The 21,733-nt window shown below is 40.2% G+C and overlaps 2 protein-coding genes across 5 annotated transcripts; one reads left to right on the top strand and one right to left on the bottom strand.

The window, feature by feature from the left end:
• Nucleotides 1–137: 137 nt before the first annotated feature.
• Nucleotides 138–1,870, bottom strand: mrpl14 (mitochondrial ribosomal protein L14). Its single transcript, XM_017412981.3, has 3 exons — nucleotides 1,695–1,870; nucleotides 1,393–1,492; nucleotides 138–579 (listed from the first exon to the last, which is right to left on the bottom strand). Exons 1-3 carry the CDS (start codon nucleotides 1,696–1,698, stop codon nucleotides 213–215), a joined length of 471 nt encoding a protein of 156 aa, XP_017268470.1. The 5' UTR covers nucleotides 1,699–1,870; the 3' UTR covers nucleotides 138–212.
• A 184-nt stretch (nucleotides 1,871–2,054) lies between these two features.
• On the top strand, nucleotides 2,055–21,452 carry tmem63ba (transmembrane protein 63Ba). 4 transcript variants are annotated; one of them, XM_037973740.1, is made up of 24 exons: nucleotides 2,055–2,338; nucleotides 7,624–7,850; nucleotides 8,094–8,173; nucleotides 9,905–9,967; nucleotides 11,115–11,208; nucleotides 11,292–11,329; nucleotides 11,426–11,568; nucleotides 12,455–12,506; nucleotides 12,594–12,702; nucleotides 12,798–12,868; nucleotides 13,367–13,447; nucleotides 13,566–13,689; nucleotides 14,340–14,473; nucleotides 14,579–14,716; nucleotides 14,961–15,114; nucleotides 15,811–15,917; nucleotides 16,011–16,097; nucleotides 16,172–16,237; nucleotides 16,935–17,097; nucleotides 17,814–17,919; nucleotides 18,061–18,228; nucleotides 18,348–18,463; nucleotides 18,571–18,633; nucleotides 19,139–21,452. In XM_037973740.1, the coding sequence occupies exons 2-24, from the start codon at nucleotides 7,644–7,646 to the stop codon at nucleotides 19,316–19,318; spliced, it is 2,544 nt and encodes an 847-aa protein (XP_037829668.1). In that variant the 5' UTR covers nucleotides 2,055–2,338; nucleotides 7,624–7,643; the 3' UTR covers nucleotides 19,319–21,452. The 4 variants fall into 4 exon arrangements, with proteins under 4 accessions (XP_037829668.1, XP_017268485.1, XP_017268486.1 ...); XM_017412996.3 differs by lacking the exon at nucleotides 9,905–9,967 and adding an exon at nucleotides 9,594–9,635 and having other exon boundaries at nucleotides 2,056–2,338; XM_017412997.3 differs by lacking the exon at nucleotides 9,905–9,967 and having other exon boundaries at nucleotides 2,056–2,338.
• The last annotated feature ends 281 nt before the right edge of the window (nucleotides 21,453–21,733 follow it).

The following is a 21,733-nucleotide window of genomic DNA, read 5'->3' as shown; positions in this document are numbered from 1 at the left end:
ACCAGTTTGATAAACTGAGATTCAGCCACTCTAAAATGCTCCTTTATTCCCCGTTCTTCCTACTGACATTTAACCTAATTAGTTTCATTGAATTGTGGCTGTATTTTACATATATTTGGAAACAAAATATGACAAAATTAAATGACTGCAACATGCTTTATTGAAAACAATATAAGTGTAAAAAGTTCATATCTTGCACAGATGAATGACAGTTAGACGAATGAATTTGCAATTGCCAGGACTTTAGAGTAATCTCCCTCCATTCCACGCAAACGTGACGGTATGGGGATCTTAATCCTGGTTCCGGTGGGGTTGCCATTTTCCTCAATCAGAACAACATTGTTCGAATCGAAGCGCGGAGTCATACGATCTCCGGGCATTCTGTGTCCAACGATGAGAGCTTTTTTCTTCTGCCCTTTAATGGCGAGCAAGACTTTGTCACCAACTTTTCCAACGCCATTCTTGGTGTAGACGTGGATCACTCTCGGTGGACGGTGATACGGCGTATTTCCAAGAGAGCTGTTGTCCACAACGCGCACTCTTGTCATCTTTTGAATGGCAGCTGCCACAGCAGATACACTGAGACAACAAAAAGTAAATTAGGATTCTTAAACTTGCAGGAATATTACTCATGATTCATTAGTTCTTACGGGACCAGCTCATTTAGCAAACGTGGCATGAGAAATTAACATTTACCACAGCTAAAATTCTTCTTATGCTAGCTTATTCCAAAGGCTGCTTGAAGTGATCACGTCACCCTAGGAGAGATGCTTAAATGCAATGCAAAGTACTAAACCTAATTCAAACAATATTTTTCTTACGTCAATGATGATGCCCTTAATTTGAAAATATTTGTGACCAGATGCCAACTACAACGTGTTTGTTTACCTACGGAAGCAGCTGAAGGGAGGGAAAATAGGTCAAACATTAAACTTACCGGTCTAGCAGAGGTTTTGCAAATATTTTTGATTTACATTTTTGCCGTATTTGTTTACCTGCAGAGACTACTGCCAGGTATGTTGGTCAGTTACAAGACTCAAGCTTTCACGTTGTTTTCAGAGGATTCAGCTAAATGCTTTGTTTACATAGAGTGCGTACCTGCATCTCAGAATTGCATGTCAACATATCTTGGAAAACTACTGGAGTTAACACTTTCAAACTGCATCATTTGAGATAGTTCAGAACATTTTATGTGTTTGATTTTATATTTTGCTGTGAGGACCTTTCAGCTCCTCCAGGTGATATGATTTTTAGTAGAAAAACAAATAATAGGTGACCCCAGGGTCTTCAATTGCAGTCTGGATAAATGCACTAGTGATCCTTCCTTTCATCATAATCCAAGCTGTTTTATAAATCTATAGTTTTCTTTTTCAGCCTTTAACATTTACTTACCTAAATGTTCTTTGGAAAATGGTTGACGGCGTCTTAAAGAAGAGCCCCGAGAAGGATCTTGAACACCGGGAGAGAGCCATAGCAGCAAATCCTGTCACCGCTACAGAAAAAAATAGCAACAGTTAGCAGCTAATGCTACCGCTAGCATTAACTAACTTCAAAAGGAGGCCAGGCACGAGCTTACAAAGGATACAATATTTATATATTTATGTTTATATGATTGTCGTGCCTAAAACTGCATGAATACACGAACAGTTACATTACATTACTTTAAGTTTAAAGTATCAAACGACGCTAGTTACCCATTTAGCCAGATCCATGCCAATGTCAAATGTATTACGTCATCAGCGAGCGACTAAACGCCTCCGATGAACCGACACATTTTCACGTTGCAATCTAACATCATTTACTTTGAGTAAAAATATGTTCTAAATTATAACAATTTCTCTACGCAATATTATAACTGGCAAAAAAATGGAAAATTACATAAGCTTGTTTTTTTTAATAGTTTTGTTTTACGTCAACAAGACGCGCAGAAAAAGTAGAACTAGAACAGCATAGAACGTAGCCGTGAGAGACTTCCAGAGACTTCTATTTATTAAGTATGCATACGCTCTCTGTCTGATCTAGTTCTGGAGCCTTCTTGCTCTAAACCGTATCTCGACGCTGTAAACCTGCAGTTGGACTGGTTGGGTTAGCGATAGGCGTTTAACCGGCAGCACGGACGTGTTTATCAATACGAACCACTAGTACAACAGGTTAACCGATTAGTTCTTTTCGCATTTCTTGGCCGGAAGTCGTCGGAACCAAATCGCCTGACAGTTGTCAGTTAGCTTCAGACTGTTATTTTCGAAGCTATGTTAGCAGACGTCACCGTTGCAGTTTGATTGCTAGCTCATGTTAGCACGGCGTGACAGTTTCTACTTCTGCTGCGTATCTCAGTGAGGTAAGTGTTTTTTTTTTGTTGTTGTCTCGTCGACAGATGGGTTTAGCGATGTCTCACGACAAAACCTGTAACCTTATCCTCCGCTGGAAGCGACAAGCGTTTCGGCTTTAATGAAACTGATTGGACTCTGTCAGAACAATGAACAGCATAAACAACCCAGCTAGCTTGAAGCTAACTGAATGTTCCGTGAACAGTTTGTTCTTGTCATTAATAAAACGCTGTCACTGTTGATTAAAAGGAGATATGTGCTTTTATTAATCACGTATTAATTAAAACTAAATTGCTGCGACGGTCAGTGTTTTATTAATTAGCCCCAGATTTTCGCTAATCGCCCCCAGAAGTTTTGTCTGTCAGGTCAGATTTCCATGTTTCTGTGTTGATTTACTGTGACAGTGTTCTCCAGAATATCTCAAAAGCTTGAGAAACTGCTGTGTTAAAAGGTCATTCTTGCAAGAAGTCAAAAAAGCTGGTTTATTTTAAGTTAGCAGTGAGTTTAAGGACAGTGATGTTCGGTTTTTATTTCAGCTTCTTGGCAAGTATGTTGACTCTTCCAAAGCAATTATGCTGATTTATGCTGTGATTTACTGACTACATCACTGACACATTACTTGTTAGAGCTTGACAGTGATAGTTCGATTTGTCTTTGCATGTGGAGAGCCTAAAAAAGGACAAACATCAGAGTTTGATCATGTTTAACTTCATTTATTACAGTGCTTGATTGCTATTGTTTTTCTTGTAAATATATCATAAAAGCACACTAAACTTTACGTTTATGGAGCTGCAACCACACAATAACAAATCATTTATAGTTTAAAAAAATCTATTGTTATTAGAGGTGTTCTTATAGTATTTATGACTAGACATAAATAATTCAAATCGATGTTTACATGCGGCTCTTAAACACTGATTATTTAGAGCAGTTGAAGTTTATGGGTGGAGATATGATGTTTACATAGACCAGGCATCTTCCTATTTGTTATTAATTTTACTGATAAGTGTTTTACTGACCCAAAACATGGAAACTTAATCAGAAACATCTGAGATACTGTTGGTGTTTTATCTTTTACAGCAGACAGAATGGCTGAAAAAAATGTTTTGGAGCTCTGCCTGGTTCCTGTCAACATTTATTTCTGTCCAGAATTATTCTCATTTTTCTGTCCAGGTCTTGACATTATCGATGATGGACGAGTCTGTGTAAAGTCCTCATTACACTCAGGACCAGCTCATGTAAAACAACGGCATCTTGTGCTCCTTAAACCACCGTTTCACGAATTAGCCAAATGAATCCTGCCCCTGTCTTAACAGAACATGCTCCCGGCATCTCGGCAGGGGGAAATTTATAGTTGTAATAACGCAATCATGCTGTACATTCAGCTGATCTCAGTTTTCAGGCACGTAACGCTGCTGAACCCAGACCGGAGGGGTGTCACGATCTAATATCGTTCATAATTCTCAACAGAAGTATGATAAAAATGCTTTGAATCTTTAAAATTATGTAAAAAAATAGTTTCAAAAAGCTGACAGTTAAGCTGCAATAAGTGTGAAGCAAAATATAATTTGTATTTTTAGGTTTATCTGGATTCGAAGTGAAGTTAAACTGATGATTATGGACTTAAAAATCCCCAAACCACAAACAAATTTAAATAAAATAAATTGTGCACAACACTTACAGTCAGATGTTTTCAGTATAAGAGAGGCAGTAATCCTACCTAACATTGCTAGAAGCATTACATGTTGAAATATTAATGAAATAATAAATAATGAAGGCAATGAAGAGTTTCCGTGGCCGACCGACCTCTTTGCAGCTGCAACTCTTGCCTGGACGGAGAATCTTCTTCCATTATGACTTCTGGGAATCCATCAGGGGTAAAATCCCTCCAAGGAAGTTTTGGACCTGGTCTACATGAGACAGCCTCTGGAAACACTCAGGTTTCTTTTTGCAGCGTTGTCTCGTCTCCGGGCTTAACCAGATTTCTGTCCGTTTGACGTTTGCTTCTGTCTGAGCTTCAAAATGTCACAGAAATAAGCGTACATCGTCACTGTACGGATTTGTTCTTGCGTGAGGCAGACGGATTAATCAGTTGTAACCTGTTGTAATCAGCTGATGTTGGCCACATGGCAGTCGGCCGTGGCTGTTAATCAATTACCAAGTAGGAAAATGTAGATGCAGCAGCTGCTACAACACATTACTGTAGCCCACAATGTAAGTTTTATCTTAAGCATATTTATTTTAAGCATAGATTCTTTGAAGGAGTGTTAAATATACATTTAAGTTGAGCAATTATTGTTATATTTTGTGAAATGAGAAATGCATTTTGACCACAAAAATGTCGGCTTTTGGTTCCCCTGATTTCTAAAGGTCGGTATCGGCCACAGAAAGCCTGATATCGGTCGACCTCTTACGTGAGGAAACACCTTTTTGTTTAGGTGGTTTTGCACTTTTTCCCCACATTGTGTACACCTCTTTGATGGCACTGGAAGTGAGCAAATTATCAAATTATTACAATTATCCAAATTATCCAAAAAGTGTTGTGCAGATTGTTGTTTTTGCGTTTTATGTGAACTCCGACAGAGCCTGAAGAGTTACCAAATTACAATTCTGCTGTTGTACTTTTATTATTTTTTTATTGAGTAGCTAATGCAAAAAAAAGCCCAGCTGGGGCTTGAACTGTAGATTCAAGGCATGACTGGAAATACAAAATAAAAAATTAGGGTTAAGAGGTACATTTATATCATAAGTTGTGTTTGAGCTTTATGAGTTTCATGTTGTCGGGAAACCAAGTCAGAGTTGTTCTGCAGCTGCTATATAACTCATAACCTACTGTTTTCCATCCCTGAACAATGAAGCCTGTTTAAATATTTAGCCTATGATGATCTAAAGGATGGGCTCAGTCAGAAACTGAGGACAATGTAAATAATGATGAAGAGGAGCGAAACAGAGAGAGATGACAAAAACTCCAGTTCCTGTTCAGAACGTCAGGAAGGATGAGCTGACACGGGACGGTTTAAGATTAAAATGTCCGTCGGTCGTTTAAGGAACTAAAACTGCAACAAGTCTGTCTTCTACAACAGATTAATGAGCCAAAGTTCGTCTCATGCTCCATCATGAGCCACATTGCTGACACATAACCTGAGCATTATTGGGTGTTTGGTGCAGATTTCTTTTACTGTGGATTTCTTTGACATCAAAAAATGTGCCGGCAAAATAAGCCACCGTTAGGAATTTTGCAATATTGAGTTATTATTTTACAAATTCTCCATCTCAGAAGCTTCCAAACGATTCAAAGTTTGTTGGAATCTGGTGATATATCACTTGGCAACAAGCTAGTTTTGTTTATGATAGTACTGGTTTGAAAACTTGATTGTTATGTGTCTTGATTGATGTCATCAGGAATTCCTGGAATACTTTTAAAAAAGGGGAATCCACAAAATTCACAATGATGACAAATGTTATAAGAACGGACTTCCTGGCTCTACTGCAGAAAAATTGGCATTTATCAAAGGATTAGTATTAAAAGGATTATTTCTGAAGACAAACCTGTTGGAAAACTTGGGTTTAAAGGAAGATTATAACCTACTTTTAGTTACTGGGATCTTTTTTTTTTTGCTTCAAATCTAAATTATAGCAGAAATCTATATTTTCATTTTTGCACTGCAGCCTGTGTTAATTCTAACTGTTTATAAAGACAACCATAGTTTTGAGTTTCATCCTTTAAAATCTTTGTTGTTACAAATGTTCTGAAGCCCGGAGGATAAAATTAGCTGCAGATTTGTTACATTGAAGGTCCTGAGTGTTGGTGAAGGGACAGGCGGGGATGCTGTGTGCCTCCAGGGTTGAGACCGGTCCATTTGAACCCAGTGGTCTCTATCAGTTTATTGTTCGGCTCTGGCTGCGTCTCTCCAGTGATATCACAGCATTCCAGGGAGTGGATAAATGAGTCAGTGTTAGGGCAGATGAGCAGCATTGTGGATGCGGCTGAGAGTCGTGGGTAGAAGGGCACGAGCGCTCCCGTCAGCTGTCAGAACACCTACGTGACTTCCCCACGTCTTTGGTCACTTTTAGGGATCTGATACATCAGCTTGGGTGCATTTGGGAAGAAAAAGTACCTTTTCTTACACGATATAGTGCTTTCAGTTCTGTTTGCTTGTAGTGAAGTTTAGCATTAATATTGACCAAAGCCAGGCAGCTTTATAGTACTTTTAGAGTATATCCAAAGAGCTGATATTGATGATTACCAGATAACTACAAATACTGATTGTATGGTTTTATCTAGCGTTTTGGTTTCCCTTCCTTTGTTTACTCAATGCCAAGTTTAAAAAGTCACTTCTGAGCGAAACCGACCCTGCTCAGGTCAATGATTGTTGACATTTTTGTTTGGAAATCTGGAATAAGCTGACTTATACGATGTATTTTGCTTTATTTGTTTTTTTTGCCAAGTTATAGAGAAAGGAGAAAGGCTGTCGTCTTTATTTACCAACTAGTTTGAATCTCAAGTTCTTGAATAAAAATACGAAGGTCTTATGCTCATGTTATATATTTCTAATACAGCCTAATTTTTACATCCATGCATTTTTCTGGATTTGTCAGTGTTCAGCTCCCTGTTGAAACTAGTCTTTGGCATGTTAGTTCTTTCTGCAGTGCGTCAGAAACAGAGCGGAAGAAAGTCTTTTTTAAAAAAAAAGAACATCAAGTCAGCCAGAAGCAGGCTTGTCCTAACAAGCCACATCTGTTGACTTCTTGCTCACTAATTTGACTCGTTGCTTTATTGCTTTTAAATCTATGTGTGAGTTCGTGAGGGAACATTTTTATTACCTGCTGCTGATGAGTGTATACATGTATGTGTAGTTATTTGTCTGCAGCGTTAGCAATTTATCCCATGAACCCAGTGGAGGGATTTTACTGAAACCTTTAGAAAGTAATTATTGGGTGTTCATTTACAACTTTGGCTGCTGGCCGTAGCAACACAAAATGGCTATAACTCAGTAACCGTAAGACAACAGTTTTATAGATATTATTGTGGCAGTTAACAGGTGCAGTCATAAGCATGTAACATAATATGTGTGCTGCTTTCAGTCAACTGTGCTTCTATTCCATTGTCATGTTTGTGGTCAAATAAACCAGCAGGAGCATGTGACTAATCTAAGGAAAAAGAATTCCTGTTTATGGTCTTATATGATGTAATCTTTCCTGTTCTCTTTTCCCTTTTGTCATCAAGCTGGACACGTGCACAGTGCACGCAGTGGAGTGTTTATGGCTGTTGTAAAAACGTGTTCCCTCTGTGCAGGTTGTCAGCATGCTGCAGTGATGTACAGAGTATGGATATTAACAGTGACCACGACCATGTCGTTGGTGGAAGGCTGCTCCAACTCGGAGAGCTGCAGCACAACACTGGCGCCCGCTAACATATCTAAGGACCACTGCTTCACGGGTCGAATACGCAGCACTGTACTCCAGGGACTGCCTTTCGGTGGCGTGCCTACCGTCCTTGCCCTCGACTTTATGTGCTTTTTGGTGAGTATTTCTCTCAGCGACATAAAGAACCTCAAAGTTTGGTAGAGAATTCACAAACAAGTCCTGATACTGAGTTGCAAATCAGTGTATTTTTTTTTTTTTTTAATAAAATATTTCCAAGAAAGTGTTTTGGAAATGATGTTCACCATGACGTGGTTATGTGACTTCTGTGTTGTAGCTTTCTGCTTTATAAATAACGGTTGGAGAGGCGTTAACAAGGTGCTGTTTGCTTTCTTCTTCCAGGTGCTGCTGTTTCTGTTTTCGTTCTTGAGGAAAAAAGCTTGGGACTATGGGCGCCTCGCCCTGATGAACGATGCCGACAGGTAACAGCGCGGATCCTTCAGGGTGGATCACGTGTCAAGTTTTTCTGGTTTACTTCTTAGAAATCCTGAGAAACTTCAAATCGTGTCCAGCATTTACCCAAAATACCCACTATGGTTGAGATTTATTATGTAATCATCATTCCTCAAGAGACAAGCAATAATATTAATACTTGGAAGATATACGTAATAAACTGCTGTGTTTGCACTTTTGTCATGCAAAGAAAAAGAAACCAAAGCTTGACATCTTGATAAGTTTGTCTTTATAATGTTGGACCATTGTTACACAGAGCCAGTTTAGGAGACCTCAGACTGTTAACTGGCTTTATACAGTGCAATTATAGGATAATGTTACTGAAACTGGCACCCAGATATCCTGCTGAACACTGGAACCACAACCGAACAACAGCAAATTAAAATGTTGAAATTAGAACAACGTGGCTTATGAAGGTAACAGGAAATAGTTTTAATTCTGTCACTAAGAAGACTTTAAAGGTACTCAGCTCACAAGATAAATATTTATACATTTATATTAATAAAGTCATCAGTTTGTTACCACTTTTATTTATTTGCAAACTTGCGTAATTTTACTCAGCAGCCCGTTGATCTGTTGTCCAGCATCACTCTGAATGAGGATTTGGCTCTTGGCTCAGAACTCCGGTCAGGAAGACACCGTCAGCAGTTTTTCTTTTTATGCACTTTGACATGAGTTTTGTCACTTGATGGACTGGATTGAGTAAGCCCTAAATGAAGGAAGAATAAAGAAAACTTTCAAAGCTCCCTAATGCTCATGAAATTCAAAGCTTTTCTGCCTTCATGCGGATCTCCACTGTTAAGTGTTGACACAAAGCGAGACACGTTTGGATCATTTAAGGTTGAACGATGGGAACTGTTGGAGAAGCTGCCAAACAGATGCATGTGGACAAGAATTCATCCCACAGCTCTCGAGACCGGAGACCACAGACTTCCTTAACTGTGAACCCTGGAAAGTTCTTGACACAGTGCTCCGTTACCTACATCCTCCAGCTGCGGCTGTGTTACGTCGCAGCTGCACTATTTTTGCAGCTGCGTGTGAGCAAAGAATGGGGCTGTGGCGTGGTGGGAGGATGGGTGGGGGGTGACAGCATGGGACACTTTTGTAAGAGACAGGATATGAATTTGTTGTCTCGTTATTCTGTGCATTGTCTTTCAGTTTCTTAGAACGTCATAAGTTGTTTATGTAAGCCACGATACCAACTCAAATAAAATAAGTAGTTACTGAATAAAATTATATTTATGAGGCTAATAATGTTTTGCAGGTTTAACAGAAGCCTTCTTTGGTATCCTTATGGTAGAATAGACCTCCTTGAATTTATTTTATTCCTCAACCATCACTTTTCTCTTACCTGAAAACTTTTTGTTTTGCTCTTTTTTCCCCCAACAGAGTAGTGGAACAGCGATATAGTCGTCTGGATGATCGGGATTAGTATGTTCTTTCTCCACATTTTAGACTCCCTACCCTTTCCTTCCCTCTGATTAACGTAACTCACGGCTCATTTCTCTTCTGCTCATGCTGCAGTGGGTTTCAGCCTGATTTTTTAACTCTCGATGGTTTTAGTTACTTTTCTTCCAGGTTGCTAACTTCTCTCTTTCTCCTCGTCGCTCTTGTACTTCCACTCTTGAGTGTCCCTGTCCTCTTGCATTGCCATAATCAGATCTGTGTGTGCTAATCTGTGTGTTGACCTCTTTATGAAGCATGAACTTCTCCTGTGTGAGCGTGCCGCCTGAGCCACACAGACAGGACGCTTACAGGGAGAGGTAATATTCCCCTGATCTGTGGTTGTAATTAGACAGACCCATACACAACATGTCTCTTGTCTCGTAGAGCTGAGATAACCTTCTGCTCATTGTTTCAGGAATGTGGGAGAGGAGAACCGATGATTCCAGCCTCAGGCTCTCTCTCCTCATTCCTTCTCTTAGAGCTCTTAGAGCCCTGAATGTCGACATACTTTCATGTAATCATTTCCAACAGAGTCATAGTCCTGTTTAAATTGTCCAGATTTGCAATAAATTCCATAAATAGTCAATTATAAGCTCTTGATGCCTTTTTGTTGCATCCAAGGAAACTTGTGTCTCTGCTGGAAAAAGAGTTTCAACATTCAGCCCTTAGTCTCTGACTGGGTTCCTGTTGGTTCTTCTGTAATGTTTTCTGTAGAGCTTTCCCCTCTAATGAATTATAAACTCATCAGCCACTTTATTAGGTACGCCTGCTCAGTTGCTTGTTAACACAAATAGCTAATCAGCCAATTAAACGGCAGCAACTCAGTACATTTAAGCATCTAGACATGGTGAAGACACTCATCAGAACAGGCGACATATTTTCAAACTCTTATCGTTCAATTTTGGTGAGCCTGTGTTCACCAAATATGATGTTCTGCAGATGTTGGTGGAACGAGGGGTTGTTTGAGCTCCAACCATCTCTGTTAACCCTCGAGATGGTTGTGTGTGTAAATCCCTGTAGGTCAGCAGTTTTTTAAAATACTCAGACCAACAACCATGCCACGGTCAAAGTCACTTAAATCTTTTTTACCCTGCTCTGATGCTCCGTTTGAACTTTAAGTCTTCGTCACCACGCCTAAATGCCTGAATCCACTGATTTTCTGCCTCGTGACTGACTGATTAACTTTGTTTAACAAGGAATTGAGCAGGCGTAACCGGTGAATTTACTCTAACCTTCCTTTGGACAGTGTTGGTGAACTCTATCTTTTTTTACGCCTAGCACTGCATGAAATGTGGCTACAGATTCCCCTCGTGAGCCAGGCGTTTGGTGATGTGTTTCTGTGTGGTTACCTCTTCTGCACCTTCTGTTTGGAGACAGAGAGCACTAACATTGACTTACACTTTGTGATCCTGCAGGGTAGTTGTGTAACATGATGCATATTTATTTTTGTGTTTCTGCTGCCAGTATGGGCTCCACCGTGCCGTCAGACAACACCCCTGAGCGCTATGAGCGGCTCACCTCCGTTTCCAGCTCTTTGGACATTGACAACAGAGACATGGTAAGTGAAGGTGTTGAAGGGTGAAATATTATGTTTAAAATAAACACTGTCCTCTTTAATGCATTACCTTTTTCCCCCTGTAGGGCTTCTGCTCCTGGTTAACTGCTGTGTTTCGCATCAAGTGAGTCGGCAAACGAGCTCCTGTATCGCTCATCAAACACAACGTTTGCTTTCACTCTAAAGCTGCTGCTGTCCTTTTTATTTTGTTTTATTAAAGGGAGGACGAGATAAGGGACAAGTGTGGTGAGGATGCAGTGCACTACCTGTCCTTTCAGCGTCACATCATCGGCCTGCTGGTCGTAGTGGGTGTGCTCTCTGTGGGCGTCATCTTACCCGTTAACTTCTCAGGACTCCTGCAAGGTGAGCCGAGAACAACCCACGAGACGGTGCTATGAGTTTTCTGTTTCTGGCCTCTGCCGAAGGCGAAGGGGCGAAAATGGTTTATGCTCGCATCTGTGTTTGTTTGTCCTGTTAGCAAAATATCCCGTGAGCCACTGCATGGATTTCAATTAAAGTCTCAGAGAGTCGTCACTGGCTGTACATCTACAGCCGAGAAGAGTTTGGTTTCATTCCAATTCAAGATGGCTGCCACAGCTAATCGACGCTAGCCAACACAAAAATGGCTAACTTGACTCAGTTTTACAGATGCTGAGCTAAAATTTGGGGTGGTAGTAGCTGACAGTCATGTCACACCACCGTGTATTCCACAGCCCCCTCAGTTTATTCTTTAACATGTAAAGGTAATGTTAGATTTACGTTGAGATCAGTCTGAGATTATGTACACAGCGATTTATTTATTGTCTTCTGTTACGGCAGCAGTTGTGTGCTTCTGGTTTCAGTTATTTATATTTTCATGTACACTGCAAATCTGATGTCATTTATTCCTTATTATTGATGGTAACAACTGCCGTTTTCCTATTGGTTAAGCAGCATGTGGGCTCTGTGTGGAGGAAAAATAGACCTCTTGAGGAAGTAGACAGTTGTTAGTGAAGAATCAACAACTTTCTTTATTACAGTATAATTTATGTTAAGTTTTTGCTTTAAAAGCAGATCATAGTCCCAGTTTTCTTCCTGTTTGTGTTGATTTATTTTCCTATTTGAGTGCTTCCTGGAAATAACAGCACTAAATGGTCCTTTTTTACAATTCTGTTTTTGTTTTTCTGTTTTCAGCCACTGTTTGTGAGCCGTCCACACACAGAGACAGCCTTTCAAACAACTGATTGTCTTTCGCTTTTGTTTTCCACAGAAAAAAATGCCTATAGTTTTGGACGAACTACAATTGCTAATCTGAATGCAGAGTGAGTACTACTTGCAGCATCCCTTCGTTTAGCATCAACTGTACTTGGAAACGGAGTTTATAGCTTCTTATCTCGTCCTTTTCTCAGTAATTCACTGCTGTGGCTGCACACCACGTTTGCATTTCTCTACCTTCTGCTGACGGTGTACAGCATGAGGCGGCACACGTCTAAGATGCACTACAAAGAGGACGACCTGGTAGGATTTCACTGAATAAAACGCTCATTCCTCAAATTTAATATATGCTTTAAGTGATTTACTGTATTTTCTCTGGTTTTTCCATTTCCATGAAGGTGAAGCGCACTTTATTTATTAATGGCATCTCCAAATACTCAGAGGAGAATGAGATAAAGCAACACTTTGAGTAAGCATCTCCGTTTGTTTGCAGTGATATTTTTCCTGAATAAAAGCCGAGCCCTGTGTTGGCATGGCAGTAACCGTGTTAGGACGCGTGAGGGCCGGGCCTTCCCCTGTTACAGCTGCTGTGGGTAAAATGAAACAATGGCAGGTTTATTTGGGTAACGGTCCTTAATAGAAGACGGATGAACAGAATTAGGCAAGTCATGTCAAGTCATGTGTCAAGATAGTCTAAGATTACTCACTTCCTACTTAATCGAATAGCATTACTCAAATCTTTCATTTCTTCCTGCTCTGCTTAAAAAATCCAAACTGGAAGTCTTTTTATAGATAAATTGACTTTTAAATAGTGTCCTATTATGAGACAAATCTAAAGTAAATACATGTTGCTGGTTTTGTATTTTTAAGTAGCGTGTTCCTGCATTTGTGCTTTGTCAAAAAAACCTACTTAATGCTTCACTTTCCTCCTCACTGCCTCCTTTTCTTTCTTTTTTTTTTTAAATAGACAAGCATACGAGAACTGCGTTGTCCTGGAAGCTCGCCTTTGTTACGACGTGGCCAAGCTGATGTATCTCAACTCTGAACGGTATCAGTGTTTAAATTGTTTGCGTGCGTTTGCCCATCTCCTGACCGGACGCGTTGCTCTGCAGAAGAGTCTTCTTTGCTCTCCCTCTCTGACGCAGCCGATGGTTTTTCATGGACAGGAAGAAGACGGAGCGCAGCAGGAAGTTCTTTCTTGACCTGCAGGCCAAAGAACACAATAAAACCATGATCAACCCGAAGCCGTGCGGGCACCTTTGCTGTTGTATCATTAAAGGCTGTGAGCAGGTCAGAGCCACGTATTAAAACTTCATTTTGACTTTATTGCAAATCTTTACTTTCAAGCATTTTGTCAGGAAAACACCAAAAGACACGTAAAAGTCTGTTCTTGCTTAAAAATGTCTGCAAAACTCATATTTTTGTAGCATGTGCAATCATTTTAGCAACACTGCTCCTTGTCCATCTGAATGATATATTATCCGTTTCTGTGTTGCTAAAGAATAAATATTCCAATCATTAGATGGCTTTTAGTGTTAAAATCAAGTGATGAGGGGAAAAATAAGGTTAGTGTAAATATGATGATGATTTAAATGGTGAAACTGTAAAGTTTCTGTGGAATAATCTAATTAGGCCACAACCATCTTACCAGTTAAATTACCCACAAAAATACCATAAAATAAACTTCCTTCTGCTATTTTAAAATTTCTTCTGTAAGATTTTAGTTTTATACAAGGTCTGGAAACACTAAAATACAAACAAACTACCATGTAGTGCCTTATAAATTATCTTTAATCTGTCATTAGTATCAAAATTTTACATTATTTGTCCTGTGATCAACACTCAGCTAATGTGTCCCGTCTGATACTGATACAAGCCTGGATGTCAGAAAAATGAAATAAGCATGAGAAGAAAACAAAACATTTGTTTGTTTTTCACAGGAAGAGGCTGTGAGCTATTATACCAAGCTGGAGGCTAAATTAAAAGATGAATACAGGAAGGAGAGAGAAAAGGTTAACAAGAAACCTTTAGGAATGGCCTTCGTCACCTTTCAGAACGAGACAATAACTGCCATGTAAGTGAACGTTTCTGATCGTGTTTCTGGACTGACTGACTCTGTTCCTCTGAGCCGACTGTGACTTATCTCTTCTTTGTTTCAATGGATGCCTCCTCTTCTCAGAATTTTAAAGGACTTCAACGCTTGCAAGTGTCAGGGCTGTCTGTGCCGCCGCGAGCCCAAAAGCTCTCAGTTCAGCTCCAGGCTGAACGTCCACAACTGGACCGTCAGCTACGCTCCCCATCCACAGAACGTCTACTGGTAAGAACGCGAAGGAGCCACAGGCCGAGAACAACAGGAACTTCTTTTTTTGGTGCAGAATGAGATTACTGCAGACACAGAATGAGATTGTATTGCTCTTAAAGTCACGTTGAGGAATAGTTAGACTTCAGCCAGTTTCAGAAAGTCTCTGACGGTTTGGGTTTTTACCGGCCAGCTGTTTCCATAGCTGCAGGGCATCACGCTGCGTCTGCCTGACCGCTGTGTAACCCCCTTGTCCCCACAGGGAGCATCTGTCGGTGGGGGGAGCCTCCTGGTGGGCCCGCTGCTTCATAATCAACTCTGTCCTCTTCCTTCTCCTGTTCTTCCTCACCACCCCCACCATCATCATCACCACCATGGACAAGTTCAACGTCACCAAGCCAGTGGAGTACCTAAATGTAAGAGCGGGCGGTTTTATTCTAACAGTTGTGTTTATTAGTCAGGGTGCAGGCTTTTTGCTTCCTGACATTTTAACATACGTTTTGATGTATAAACTATAAAAAAAAAGAGCCAAAATCCAAGTTAATGAGAGGCAGACTGAAAATAAGGCTCAAAAAACAAAAAAAAAACACAAATCAGGTCTTTAAAATTCTTGAACCGTGAGCGGCAGAAGACTCTGATGGGGTCATGTGAGTTTTTACGTCTCTGCAGTGTTTTATGGATGAAATATGACAAGTTAAAGAGATCTTTGCTTCCAGTTTTGAAGAGAATATTGTGAGCTAAATGATAAAAATATAACTGAATCCGTAGAAGCTTAGCTCTGCATTTCGGAGGGATTTCAGAGGAAACTGTACGTCTTATAGCACTGTGACACACTTGGTGAAAGAAGACAAAAACGCTTACGTTTGTATATGTTCTGAAAGTTAAGGACAGGTCAACAGTTCGTTTGAGACACCATTATTCCAGATTGAGTCTCACGTTTATGTGTATAAATCACATTTTTTAATTCAAAACTGTAATAATAAGAAGATGTTTATACACTGACACCCTTAAAAAAAGCAAAGCCTTGACAGCGTTGAAGTCCAGTTCATTAATATTCAGTGGTTATTCTTCTTAACACAAATATCTTAATGTTTCTCTGATCTGTCCTCCAGAATCCAATCATCGCCCAGTTCTTCCCCACCCTCCTGCTGTGGTCGTTCTCCGCTTTGCTTCCCACCATCGTCTACTACTCGGCCTTCTTCGAAGCCCATTGGACTCGGTACGATCCCCTTTATTTCACAGTGAAATTCAAGAGTTTGCTTTTTAATTATTTTTTTTAATAACTGTGTGAATGGTTTGTCTGTTCGTACAGATCAGGAGAAAACAGGACCACGATGCATAAATGCTACACTTTCCTGATCTTCATGGTCCTTTTGCTGCCCTCTCTGGGACTCACCAGGTCTGCATCTATCCCATCAATTTAATTATGTTTTCTAAGCCTGTGTTTTAGCTAATATATTTATTTTATTGCAGTCTGGATGTTTTCTTCCGGTGGCTTTTTGACAAAAAATTTCTGGCAGATGCTACAATGAGATTTGAGTAAGTATCACAGTCTTATGAATGTTTAATACAACTTTGATGCTCGCAGGTGGAAAAAAAGAAGATTTAGCCTGTAAATAAGTGACCAAATCCCAGCCAAATATTTATAGATTTCTTGAACAATGTACATTTTATCAATCTAAGAAGTATATCTATTGTCTAAATTGAGAAATCAGACTTTTAATTCATTATAAACAAGTCAGTTTAGGTTTTTAACATCGTATAAACAGTTGTTTTTTTCTGAAAGTAGCTTCTCCAGCTCAAAATAGTGACACAGCTTATTCGTGCCTTCTTATTTATTCAAAGTACTGTCCTTTTACTGATGGATTCTTCCCACAGACGCAGTCTAAAAAGGTTTTCTTGATAGTACTACAGTGTACTAACGTTGGTAATTTCAGCTGCTGGTATTTTACGGTTTCAGCAGGAGTGCACTGGTTTTAGCTGCATTTCCTCTTTTTGTTTTTGGATAAATTCCATTAGATTCAGCTGAAATCTAAACAGCTGAAGTGTGTTTTTTGTGGTTCCTCCATTGGGTGCAGCTACAGAGTGAAGACGATGAAGGATAAATCTTCTTTCGATCAGATTGATGTTTAATAACCTTAGAATAGCGCCCTGCAGTGGTGCCTTGTGAAAACTACAGCCGGTTTAGAGTATGATGCATCTTATCCCTCACTGTTTTCTTTGTTTTTGCCCCCAGGTGTGTTTTCCTCCCTGACAACGGCGCCTTCTTTGTGAACTATGTGATTGCGTCTGCTTTCATCGGAAACGCGAACGACCTTCTGAGGATCCCCGGTTTGCTCATGTACATGATCCGCCTCTGCCTGGCTCGCTCCGTAGCGGAGCGGAGGAATGTCAAAAAGGTTAGTTTTGATCCCACATAGGTCCGGAGGAATTACTCAGAGTAAGTTTGGGTCGTAACACCTCAGCGTTAGTCTTCTACGTCCTTTCCTGCATCTTAATCTTGAGACGGTCCTGTCAGTGGAGCAGAGAAGGTGAATTCTGAGTTCGGTCATTGCTTGAAATCCTAATTGGTTCGAGTTTCATGTTCTGGAGTAAAAATAAAAAGCTAAAATAGTTAAATGCCCATCATTCTTTGTAAACAAAAATCTAATTCTGCTGAGAAGGTTGTAGCCATTTTGGTCAGACCTTGTAAATGAAGTTTTGCATGTGATGTGAGATCTGATGTGATGTGATGGCACTCAGAGTATGTGTTGGAGATGACTCTCAGCTACTACCACACCGAGTTTTAGCCTAATATCTGTAAAACTGACTCTAAGTTGAAGCCATTTTCTTGTTGGCTAATGTTGATTAGCTGTGGCGAGCATCTTAAATTGGGTTGATTACAAGAATGAATCAGTTGTAGACGTAAATCTTAAAAATTATTTTGGGCATTTTATTAAAATACCTCTAGTGGTTGAGATATTTTGCTAAGACAGGTTGGTGTGACCTGAAGAATTTGCACCTTTTCTCTGGCTTTTCAAAATCTTTGCTGTCATTTAAAACTGTTTATTTTATTTGTCAAAAAAAGTCCTGAACTGTGAATTGGTAATAAAACAGGCATTTTGTGTCTTTTCAGCATCAAGCCTATGAGTTCCAGTTCGGAGCAGCTTATGCCTGGATGATGTGCGTCTTCACTGTGGTCATGACCTACAGCATTACCTGCCCCATCATCGTCCCGTTTGGTGAGTGCTGCCGTTTAACTCGAGGTCGCGCTGGCCGAGGAGATGACCGGAGGGCAGTGATGCATCCAGTGGTTCTGGTCTTTGTTTAAAGGCTTATCAGCAGCGCTAACCGGATTAGCTCGTCTTTTTGTCTCTGTGCAGGGCTGATGTACATGCTACTCAAACACCTCGCCGACAGGTACAACATGTACTACGCCTACCTGCCCACCAAACTGGACAAGAAGATCCATTCTGGAGCCGTCAACCAAGTGGTGGCCGCACCTATTCTCTGCCTCTTCTGGCTGTTTTTCTTTTACACTGTCCGTTCCGGTAAGACAACAGCTCCATCTACTGGACAAATTACCGTGGTTAAACGTGACCAAATATTTTTCTTTGTTTTGGAAGATTCAACCGAATCCACGCAATTAATGTTGTTTTCTTTCCCTCAGGGTTTCGTGCTGCAACAACCATGTTTACCTTTGTGGTTTTGATCATCACAATCATCATTTGCCTCTCTCATGTCTGCTTTGGACATTTTAAATACTTAAGTGCCCACAACTACAAGGTTCTAACATTTATTATTGACTCCCTGATTAATTTTCGTAACGTGCTCATCACTGATTCAGGCCAGACAAAATATCCAGACGTTGACTGTTTTGTTTTCTGCGTCAGATCGACCAGGAGGTGGATGGGATGGAGAATGGCAGATCAGCAGGCCCCTCCGCTACAAACAAGGTAATTTTTGTTTTATAATATTATGCACCTCGGTGTCAAACGATGCAAGGAGGCAGAATGAAATACAGCGACCGCACACCGGTAGACAAAAAAGGATAGTCGTTTGAAAAGTATTCTCCATGAATAACAGCTAAACTTCTTTAAAAGAATACCGTATGTTAAATATTTAACACTGGGAGGACAAATGTAAACTTCTACCTCTTGACAAAGACATGTAATTTGTCTATCACTAATTAATGTTTTATAGGATTTGGAAAAACATAAGAAAGTGGGTGGAAATGTAAGGGAAGATGTGGAGAAAGTTATATTTTTACAGCAATAAAAACAACAACAACAGAATATTTTGTTCCTATATTTTAGTAAAAATTAAAAAAGCTTCAGCAGTGTTTTGTGTTGAAATGACTTTTTAAACTAGCTTTAAAATACTAATCGAACATCGTTGTTTTTAACATATCAGGAGTCATCAATCTTCTCAGACTTCATTATTTTATTTTCTCTCCTGCAGCAAATGTACATCGCTCAAGTGCTTCAAGACCCAAATTCAGAAGAGGCCGGATCAGGCAGCGGCGAGGACGACGGCCAGGGGTCCTCACAGGACGATGACATAATCAACGTTCAAAATGGCCTCAACGCGGACTTCCAGTCTGGCCAGGACAGCCTCATCGACAACGAGGGGCGGCCCTGATCCCGCCCGGAACAGGAAGTGGGGTTGAGCTTGATGAGTGCACTGAATAATATGTGAACTAAACGTGGAGCTGGAGCAACAGTTGGCCTCTGAAGGGACCGTACCCTAACTAACACAAGCACACTGTCTACTAAGGATTAAAAGGATCGTCTCTTAAGGACATTGTCTTCATCGGGTCCCGTCAAACCGCAGCTTCAACGCTCCCGCAGTGAGAATCTACTCTGACAGTACAAAGGCAACCACTTCTGTCAGTGAGACACGCCCCAAACACTGCATACGGACCAACACAGGAAGACTTTAATGCACAATTTTTTTCTTTTGGGCCTTTACTTTGAAGGGGAGAGAATTTTCTCCTTGTTTCCTTAACTTTATTGCACTTGAATGAAAGAACGTGTAAGCTCAAGTTTCACTAAGGTACTGCAGTAAGGCATGCAAATTCAAAAGATAGAGGGGCTGTTTTTGTTTTCCTCCCCCATAATGCTTTGCCAGTATCTGTGTGTGCACTACATGCTTCTCGTGAACAAGCAGCTTCTCACGTCAGCAGATAGCTTAGTTCGTGCAGATGTGATGCTCTAAAACTGTTCTTCCAAATTCTTAGAAGCCTTAAAAGGAAAATGCTACTAACACTCCTGGAAGCTTTGACTCTATTCAGCTCTAAAACTCTAGATTTGTAAAGTAGATCTTTTTTTTTTCTTGGTATTTATTTGTAGGCATGGCATTTTTAAACACTATATGGTTTGATGTACCCTAAGCTGTGGTAGAAGATGAATGGTAGTTTGGCACACTACACTGATGAAATGAGCTTTCTCAGCCTGTCGGGACTGCTGCTACTGAGGTCTGCGGATCCTTCTTTGTTGCTCGGCTTCAGATGACAGTATGACTTGTTCTTTATCGTTTTGTTTTCAGCTCTTGTTAATGTTTACATCGACTCGTAGCGATTTTTGTCATAAGCATTAGGTGACTGCTCATAATTTTACCCTTTGATCTTATTATATATATCTCGTCAGCCCCCTCCCGTTCACCTAACGTCTTTTTATATTTACACGCTTCACCACGTAGGCAGGATACTCGTAACTTCCTGTGAGCTTTGTTACAAGTTCTCATTCGTCAATACTTAATGCCGAAGTGTAGATTATTGACTCAAATTGAGTAATTTTTTTCGCAATAACATGCTGAGTCTTGGCTGCACACAAGAGTTTAGCACTTAAAGGTGGTGATGTTCCCCCTCATGACTAAACGAGAGAAGAAGCGTGTTCAGTTCGCTGCTTTAGGTGAAATAACGCTGCTGCCTTATCAGTAGGGATGTACTTTAGTCCACACTTGATTGTGAAGCACGCAGGTTTAAAGTTTGAATCATCCGCGCAGAACAGTTTATTTTCTTTTAATTTAACCAAAATACACGAGTCAGCTAACGAATGTGAAGCAGCTGTCGCCTTGCTCAGGATCTCTAACATTTTGTCGCTTTAATCTTCCTTTCTTCTCAGTGAAGACATCCCGAGCTGCCGCATTAACCTTAAAAGAAAAAGCTGGTAAATGAATCCACACTACTACTGAACTCGCTGTCCGTCACGTGTATGATTGACGCTCCAGTCATGATCAGCTGACTTTATCCTGAGACGTCTGTGAATCCTTTAAGTGTTTCCTGTCGGACTAACACATCCTGTCCAGCCTTTCGACGGCGATGTCTCACAGCTTCTGCTTCTCAGCACTGAATGTAAATTTATACCAGAGGAGTTTTTTGTTTTTCCTAGATGAATGTGGCCTGTAAGTCATAGTGTGTATTTCTAGGGCTTAGAGGAAAAGAAAAATACGAGTTTCTCTTGCTAATCAGGAATTGACCTTTTTATACTGTAACAGAAGTCACTGGTGTCCCGTCTAACGCCTTGAGCAGATATGCGTTTGTCAGTGAAGCTTTTCAAGTAGTTTTTGGAGAGGAGAGAATTCCAAGTCTGTTTAAATCTTTGTTTTTTTTTTTAACCCATTAATTCTGTATAGACAGCGGAAATAACTGGAAACATGCGTTGTTTTTGTAACCAGCCAAGCTAACATGTTGTTTTGTGTCTACTCTGTGTTCAGAAATGGTAGTAAATGTCTTTAAAAAAAAACAAAAAAGAATCAAAACTACACAACTGAATTGTGTTTTTCCTTACTTTGCCTTATTTTGCGTTGTTTCTTGACGGAGTAACAACAACAGAGTTCATTGTTTACCTGTATTATTTACCAATTTTAGAAATCTATAAAAATCCCCCCCTCAGATGGGTTTGTTTATGAGAGGACACACGCCTGCCTCGCTTCTCGTTTCAGCTCCTACTAACGATCCTGAATCCTAACAGAATCCAGGAACAATCCCAACGTTGTTTCAGTCATATTTAGGAACTTGTGTTTACAGATATTTAGTTAGTCTGCGGGAATGAA

This window comes from Kryptolebias marmoratus, linkage group LG22 (genome assembly GCF_001649575.2).
Source record: "Kryptolebias marmoratus isolate JLee-2015 linkage group LG22, ASM164957v2, whole genome shotgun sequence".
Lineage (NCBI taxonomy): Eukaryota > Metazoa > Chordata > Actinopteri > Cyprinodontiformes > Rivulidae > Kryptolebias > Kryptolebias marmoratus.
This window is presented reverse-complemented; position numbering and strand designations above follow the sequence as displayed.